This window comes from Saccoglossus kowalevskii, chromosome 19 (assembly GCF_978046115.1).
Source record: "Saccoglossus kowalevskii chromosome 19, keSacKowa6.1, whole genome shotgun sequence".
Lineage (NCBI taxonomy): Eukaryota > Metazoa > Hemichordata > Enteropneusta > Harrimaniidae > Saccoglossus > Saccoglossus kowalevskii.
The window spans coordinates 8833553-8842681 of NC_140659.1; the positions used below are offsets into that span (position 1 = coordinate 8833553).

At 39.0% G+C, this 9129-nt stretch overlaps 1 protein-coding gene across 1 annotated transcript; it reads right to left on the reverse strand.

Moving 5' to 3' along the window:
• Positions 1–2884: 2884 nt before the first annotated feature.
• LOC100377132 (uncharacterized) lies at positions 2885–8576 on the reverse strand. Its single transcript, XM_002737117.4, has 2 exons — positions 7591–8576; positions 2885–3309 (listed from the first exon to the last, which is right to left on the reverse strand). Exons 1-2 carry the CDS (start codon positions 8263–8265, stop codon positions 3301–3303), a joined length of 684 nt encoding a protein of 227 aa, XP_002737163.1. The 5' UTR covers positions 8266–8576; the 3' UTR covers positions 2885–3300.
• Positions 8577–9129: the final 553 nt, after the last annotated feature.

Here is a 9129-nt window from a genome sequence, read left to right on the forward strand (position 1 = left end):
CACAATAAAAAGAACTTTTTGACAAAAACTAACGCAGGATTTAGTAAACGGTATGACGGTTGGACTGCATGTTGTATTTGTGAATATCCTCTATCTAGAAATATTGACAGTGGATCATTTCTGGACTTGTGTGCGAGCCGATTATTTTAATTAACATCATTAAGTGCCTTCCTAAATTTTTGTCAGTATATTTGTATCACCTAGAGAATTATTTCCCTAGCTGTAGCATTTCCTACACACGTGAAGAAGAAATTGGTTCAAGAAAAAACATTTACAAGAAATACCGCAATGATTATATTCCGATACTCCAAATGAAAGTAGGAAGTTAAAGAAACTGTAAATTCTGCTTCGCAGCTACTGAAAAATAATTTAAAAATCACCAGAATTATTTATTAGCAACTTTAATATTACTTTAATAATATTTCATATTTGTGTCGTCGTTCATCTGCCACGGGAGGCAATACGATACCGACGAGTTGTAATGCGACATCGTCGGTATTCTTCTTCTTTCTCGACAGCTGGCTTACCTCGTCATTCAGCAGTTCATTTGGCGGGTATCAGCTTGGACTGCTCGGTTATCAAGTAAAATCGTATCAGAAGTCCTTAATGTAATTTTTCTGATGTGGGTCCAACAAATTAAATTTAAAACTAAAACTATTAGATCCATACAACCTGAAATTATTGAGCATTGCGTTTCACTACCACAGCACCTAAACCCCGTCCGAAAATAAAGGCATAGTATCGACGTCCGGTTTTATAAGAATTATTCTTATAAAATGTTCTTATAAAATGTTCTACATAAAATGTTCTACATAAAATGTTCTACATTCGTTGGTCAGTTTAAAAACCGCACGCGCAAATCACGTGATCTCAAAAGATTGAGACCACTAAGAGTGTTATAAAACAAACATCCACTCAATTTACGGCCAACAGTAGACCGTGACTGCGTTCAGGCAGTGTCATGATTCTGATCGCTTACTGAGTCCTTCTAAAACCTCAGATCTCACATTTTTGATAGGCTGGAATATATTTTTGCATGATTATTGTCACAGATTTCACGATCATTTTTACAACGTTGCGTTACTGTTCGCATAGATACACTGAATCAGTTCAGACTGTTATCGTCGCTAGGCGCCGCAAGGCACAGATGGACAGCGGAATCCCCAGTAAGAGCAACCATACGCATTGGCAGGAAGATGAATATCCGGGCTGACCCTTCTGTCACACGTGCGCATGTCTGTTTCTGACAGCTCCAGCTAAAATGATCCCCCAATATAATCTGGCAGAAGCCAATATTCAAAAGAGTTGTCATAGCAAAACAAATATAGCCTTAGGGAGTATGAATGCATGTTGTAACAGCCACTCGTGACTGATAGTGGTGAAGATCTCAATCTTCGGGAGAATGAGACAATATTCATGGAATGGAATACTGTTATTATTCAAACATTATTGAAATGCTTGAAAACTGGAGTACTTGTACAATGAATGATCCGATCACTATTTGGGCGAGAGTTCTACTATAACATTTTGTTGGCAATGGTGGCAATGATTGTTTTATTTATCCAAAACAAAAAATGCTAAATATTTTATTGTAATTTATTGCTCTCGTATTTGAAAACCATGAAAATTGTCAATGTAAAGCCAACTTGTACCGGTGTTTTGATAAATTTAGTCAAATATTATCCATAACGGCTAGTATTGAACAGCCTCGAATGGAAACACATTAGAATTAAATACCCTGTCAGTCACGAAATAGGATGGTTCAAGTTTCAGCAGATGTCACCCGCCAACTAAAATGTTGCTTCTGTGACACAGTGTTCAGTCATACACATGTGAAGTTGTCATTGCTCTACATACCAGAAATATTGCGCATGCGTGTTAGTTTCAATTCAATTCAAATCATATTCAAACGTATTCATTGATAAAGTGTCAAACAATATTATATCCCATAATGCATCGTTAATGTATTCAAAACATCTGTTGCGTCATTCCTGAAACGGGTTTTCATAATATTCAGTTACAGCTTCAAACTTAACTAAAACATTGATCTGAAACTCAAAACACAGAGACAGTCATTTTCATTGCAAACATGCAAGTTTATTGAGCTGATTACTTACAATAAATAAGAATTAAACCGAAACTACTCTTGACAGAGACGATTTCATTGTAAATACCAAGGTTGCCTAATTTCAGAACACAGATCTTCACATTCATTCATTCAGTAAAGTGATCGAAACTTCCGGACGCTATCAACATATTTTGTATGATAGCGCCCTCGTCTGATAGATCCGCAAAGTGTAACGATCATAATCGGAATCACATCCCTAACGTTTCCTCAAAACAAGACAAACAAACAAACAAACAAACAAACAAACGTAGCGACTAAACGTTTGGTCGGAGTACAAAGTTATAGTTTACGCAAAGTTATAAGTTTATCTAACCATTTGAAAGGACAGTGGTCGTCGCACAACGCATGTGCACGATAAGCCCCCCCCCCCCCCGCATATTAACAAAGATTGTGACGTACAGAACACCGCGTACAAAAACAAAACATGTTACTGAGTAATTTAGCAGATAATTGGAACGCATAGAATGATGACTAAGGAGTCAAAGTCGGTATTTAACCTTTGAGCTTCGAGTCAACCCATTGTTTATATACGCACAAAATGCACTTAATTTGTGAACACGCGGTCGCGAGGACCACCGACATTTAAAGGGGACAGTCGACGTGCGGCGTCCTGTTCGATATGGGACTCATAGCGACGTATACAACGCGTGTAAAATATATTGTTTATTTACATGAAATTCGAACACGCGCTGAGCGACGACCACTACGCTTTAAGTAATATAGCATTCATAGAATAAACCATAAGTTCATAGTATATCGAGTGTTATTGTGTCATCTGTAATACTGCCACTGAAAGTAATCGTTCCAGTTTGTCTAATCGGGATATAGAGAATTACAAGCCTTACACCAATAAAATAATAATCAATAAATCGATATTTCCACAAGTCACGTGAAGGGTGAGATATGCATTACAACACCCTGTATAGATCCTTCCGCCATTTCAGTTCTCAAGGCACACAGTATCAATGCCCCTGGGCAACACAAACCACGCCACCAACGTCCAACTGCTCGCCCGTCTTCTACCAACATTTCAACCACCACTTGATGAATAGCAAATCTAAACTGTTACCATAGTAACGCGTCAACAATCATCAAACATACATCTATACCCATGTACACTAATGACGATTCTGCTTCGATTGAAGAATAAACGGCAAAGTCAAACTTCAAGTTCAGATTTCCTGCAGGAAAAGAAAATATATGTTAATTTTATCGTATGGTAAGTCATCAAAACGTCAGTGTCCACTACATCTTTGTTATCAAAAAAGACAAAATTGTTATTAGTACCACTGTTGTCGACGTTGGCCGAACGAGTCTGTTCATTTCACTTGGCCAGTGTACGTATGTTTCTAATGCTTCATTAGTGTGGTAGTCGGAAGATGGCAGGATATAGTATTGTAGCGAAGATAAACAGGGGCGGTTATGGGGGGGGGGGTCCAAACTTTAAAATCGCCAGACTAAGTTAATGATTTTTTCATATTATACAAATTTTTCAACGGAGGGGTCAGGACCCCAAGAAGACCCCCCCCCCCCCAGATCCACCACTGTTAAATGAACACTGTAGTTGATAATATGTCAGATTTCGGGTCAGTACGATAACTTGCAAACCGATTAATTGTTTAGTTTGTCAACAATCTGTAAGCGAAAGTGTTATCAGATACTTTATAATAAAACAATATCTATGATTCTCTATTTTAGCGAAATGAGTATTTAATTAATTTTTGGTGAAACCTAATATTGACTTGGTTTTTACTATATTTAGTCACGGTATTCTACAAGTGGTTATTATATCTCCATATTCAACTCATGATATAGCTAAATTTTGTATTTTTAGGATTTAGATTACTCAATAGGTATGTTATAGGTATGTTATTGTTATTTCCTAATTTAAAGAACTTCATGTACCAGCAAACCTAATCTTTTATTTTATTTTATATTTTAATGTTATTGGGGAAAACACGCGCTCCTTGAAATAACTATATTGTGTAGTAGTGTACTCCACATAACATGGAGACATGTACATGACCACGCACATATTACCGACATCTAGTGTGACTCGGAGGTGCGTGTAAGTGCAGTGATGGTAATAAATCATATTACTGTGGCACCTGTCATGTAATGCATCTTTCACTACCCCCCTCATTCACACACAAGTCGGAGAGAAAGCTGTAATTGCATGCCCAATCGAAAACGTGAATGAGCATCACGTGACTTTATATTTAAACAAGACTTCCCGTCATGCTCCGAGTCCCGGTTGACGTCAAAACACCACAGGAGCTCTTAGGTTGCTGATAAACAGAAGTGAGAGTAGAAATTTATTGATCGCCGTAAGCAGAAATAGTGGATTAAGTCAAAGTTAATAATCATATTTCATCAAAAGAATCATTAAGTGCTCCATCGCGTTTCTCCTTGTTCTTTGACAAAGTGCGCAAGCTCAGTGAATTTATAATCAGAGCCGTTTTAGAGAGGGGAACAGCTGCAGCTGTGATAGATCAGTCCGGCTCTTCCGTTTCGCGTCAAGCCTGAATACGACAATGTTTTTCTCGACAAGCCCATGATATATATGCAACATTCATTTTACAAATCATTTGAATATAATCTTACTTTATTGAAAACGTGTGATTGCATACAATTTGAAACCCCGGACCGTTCAGTCCTGTGTCGGTCTGAGAAGATGGAAGAGCAATGTGATAGGTACACACCAGTTATTTACATATGTGTGTGGCGGCGCAGCAAACCCGGGGACGATATTAGCTAGGTCTCTTCAGGCTTCTGTTAGAGATTGGCGTTACAACGGCGCTGTTGAAATTAGGTGCTTATTAATATAATTACAGTCGTAGTTTCCAGAAAATGATGTGAACCAAAGAAATAATTTGCCCGACTTTGTGTGACTATCGTTACTAATGTTACATCCTTGATGAAATCCAGTACAATATCACGAACCTCATTGATATTTGACTCGCCAAAAATATGTCAAGTTGATTGGAATGACATGTAGATAATAAATCAACTTTCGATGTATCATTAATATTACAACAAACACACAATCATAAAATAAAAATGGGAATGTTTTATAAATATTACTAACAACGATTGTATAAATTTTATATAATTATAAATATATAAATTAAACGAATATACGTAAATTAAAGATATGATGATGAAGGGAAGAGCCGACTGTGATTACTGATCTCTGCTTTCGTGGCGTAGGAGCAAAATAAACGGATAGTGGTATTTTGAAATATCACAGATGAAATAATTTAACGTTTATCGCATCCAGTTGCAATATTGCCCACACATTTCACAATAAAGCGAATCCATCTATATTGTTACAAAAACATTTGCATATCAAACCAATTTTGTCGAACGTGACAGCTGGTGGCGAGGAGTTACCATGGAAACTAATGGTGAGGTTGACAAAGACCACATCATTTTATTAAAACCCTCAATCAATAAAATTCTATGAACAGGTGGGGGATTTTAGATCGAGTCATCGCGCATGCGTGGTTTGGGGCAGTTATAGTCAGCGCCCCGCAGAGTGCATGTGTGTGGTTTTGTTTAATTAATCACATACACTGAACGATGCGACGGCGGCTCCCGCTGAACTTAAGCAAATTAAATCACAGAACCTTGTGTAACACATATTACTGCGAAATCTGGCGATTAAAATTACAGAAGTGTTTGAAATCTGAACATTCGTTTTTAATATTATTATTTTATATCAATAATAATCAGGAATAATCAGAGTACGGACAGTTGCGCTATAGAACTGGCGACTGGAAAGATTTCAAGATATTCAGCTGTGTGGAATGGATGTTTGTTATATATCAAAGCGATAACAGCCGTACTAATTAAGGCTGGAATGTGGAATGAATGCATGCCTTGGACACGTCACGATAATATTTGATCGCCCAGCTCAAATCAGATCTCCTCGCTCAGATTTAGACGTGCTATGCGTCACAGGCGTCCATACTTTCATTGATATTTACATACCAACTATTCAGGACCGGCCGAGCGCGTAACATCTGTGAATGGACTTGTGAATGGTATTGACTGAGCCCGGTGACTTGTCGGAAATGTCGGTATTCGGGGATTTAAAAGGAGGAGTGAGATTGAAGTACACCGTGACTTGGAGCGCGATTAAGGTACGATCCCCGCGAACGCATACAGAGTATGTCGGGTAAAAGCCGCTATCACGGGCGACAGGAATGGTGGCACACATAGTTAACGTAAACAAAACGAAAGCACAGTTACTAACTAGTACGAGAGTATTTAGTTTTACATCCTCTGATAAAGAACGGCTGTGTCCAAACCACAACAAACAGGTCTGGCTGTTATGCGATCATGTTACGCGGTTTTCCCGCCAAAACATTCAGATAACGTGGATCACAACATAAATTCACGATGGATTTAATCAAGGAGTAAAACTAATTAACTCAATAAAAAGTAATACTAATTAATTCAGATGGTGGTGATAATATTTCTAATTTGACGCGACTAAGTTTAATCACATAAAACGATATTATATGAATACACCCTAGAAACGGTCATCTATAACTCAAAAAATCGTCCTTCTTTCAAATGAAATCTACTTTGTTTACTGATACAGTACTGCGATAACTACACGTTTCTCGGCAATCTCCAAGCCCAGCACCCAGCCACGTATTTGTTGACGGTAAAAGTGCTCTGTTTTCAGAGAAAACAACCAAGTTTTTTTATTTAAGATTCCGTGAGCATATTAAATAAGAGTCAAGACTTCTATCAATGGTGAAGGATCCCCCGTCTAAATATTCTATTATCCAAAACGTGCACTTACAAGGAACGCCCAATGAAACACTAATAAACTTTAACGGCGGGAAACTGCAGACTCGTAAAAGGATACAAATATAATTTCCTTTACTGTTACGTTGTAAATTTTCAATATTTCTCAATATGGCTATGCAAAGTTGATGTAAATACTTTGTAAAAATGCATATAATGTGAGAAGGCTTATAAAAGGCGATCTCGCGCCCGCCGGTCGCTGTAACGATTTAATCGTTTCAGTGATATCGCCATATTGAAATGTACATTGTTGGGTGAATAAATCTGTCGGCGGAGCTGATGACGTCACGACAGATGACGTCCGACTAGAACACTTCCTATTGTGAAGGAGAGAAGAGGTCAAGTGTGAATGTTTTGTGCCACAATTGATGAAAAGCAGAGACTGACATATATAATATAAGCAGAGAATTTTATGTATATACATTGAAGTTCAAAAATAAATCCATTTGATCGAGTTGCCAGATGTGACTTTCCCACTGATCGCTTTGTGTACACGCACAAACAATGTCGAAAATACTCGTCAAAACAGACTCGATAACTAACCCTGTTCTGATTACCAATATAATGAACACGGTCTCATCAGGAATACTACATTTTGCTGTGAAGTATAAAACTGTTGAATGATCTGCAAGTGTACTGACCTTCCGTCTACGGGATCTCCCCTCGGCTTGCAACGTATTGGTACACTGTTCAACACATTCAGCGAATGTCATACCATCTCGCTCTTGCGTGTAGTCCAGATCTGCTAGTCTAGCCAGGGCTAAGATATAGCTGCAAGCGATACGCAATATTGCCAATTTTGAGAGTTTCTGGTTATGTGAATATGATGGAACTGCCTTGCGTAGCCCCTCGAAAGCCGCACTGATCGTGTGAACCCGGTTGCGTTCCCGAGCGTTCGCCACTATGCGACGCGCACGGCTGAGGCTCTTGTACGATCTAGTCGGTTTTCCAGAATCGGGAGAAATATGTCCCTCGTGTACGTCATCGTCCATCCTTAGAACTGAGGTGGAATGGTCCCTCTCCGCGTAGTTTTCATAATCATCGCACATATCGTCGCCAAACACGTCGTAACCATCCTCGCCTAACTGATCGTCTTCCTTCCTTCGTTTGACGGGAAAGCTTTCCAGCCTCACAGCTTTCCTGGGTTCAGTTGATTTTCTCTTGTTCTTTCGCATCGGCTTGTTATTATTTTCACTCGAAATCCCCATATTTGTTGTACATATGACGGATGTCTGCTTTTCCATGGCGTGTATAGCGCTGCTGTTACCACTGGCCTCGGTGTCACAGGTGTAAGCTATTCGCTCCCTGCTCGCCATGCCTTCAAATGTAAACTGATAGAAGGAAGTGAATTGGATACCGGCGAGAACAGAGCACAGATGTTAAACGTTAAAGTATGTCCACTAGGGTACAGTGTCTAATCCAATCCCGCTGTTCATTTGATATTTATCTCAGAATGTATCTCCACAGCCGTTCCCCAGACACCGTGATTTGAGTTTTCTCCGCCACAGCTATGGCGCTTGTTGGTCAACAAATCTTTCGGTAGAATTGTTACAGAGCCGCTCTCGTTGCAGCAGGTGCGGGGTTCGTTCTGAGCGTAGACTGCCGTGCCAGTGAAGGAGAGACTAGTGTATTGTTGCAGTGCCGATCATCGAATCATTAGTTGGACTCGGCTGTCATTGAATCGACTCAACCATTAACATAAGACTCGCCATCTGTGACATGAGCTGACGGAACATAACAATGCACTGACGTCCGTCTTTATGGGAGAGATCACCTCTTATTTCACGCCGTAACTGGGATATGCCAACAGCATTATAAAAAAACATTCAGATTATAATACGTACCAAAATATAATATACACAGATAATATTTAACCTTAAAAATATGTCATTCCTCGCCATTTCCTATCCTAAATTTGGGAGTACTTCAGTTTATGAACGTGTTATAAATATATTTAAGAATATGTAATTAAGAGTCAGTCGGAAAAAAATGTGCTTGGCGAGAAAATGTACTCGGAGTCGCTCGAAAAATCCACGCAATATCACATCGTTCACTGCAGCCATCAGCGCTAAACCCGATAGGAGACATACTATCGTTGGCGGGATTGTTGAGATACACTCACACTCTATTACTAGGCTGCAATTTTGCGATTTTCTCGAAATTAAAATAATAGTGTCGTA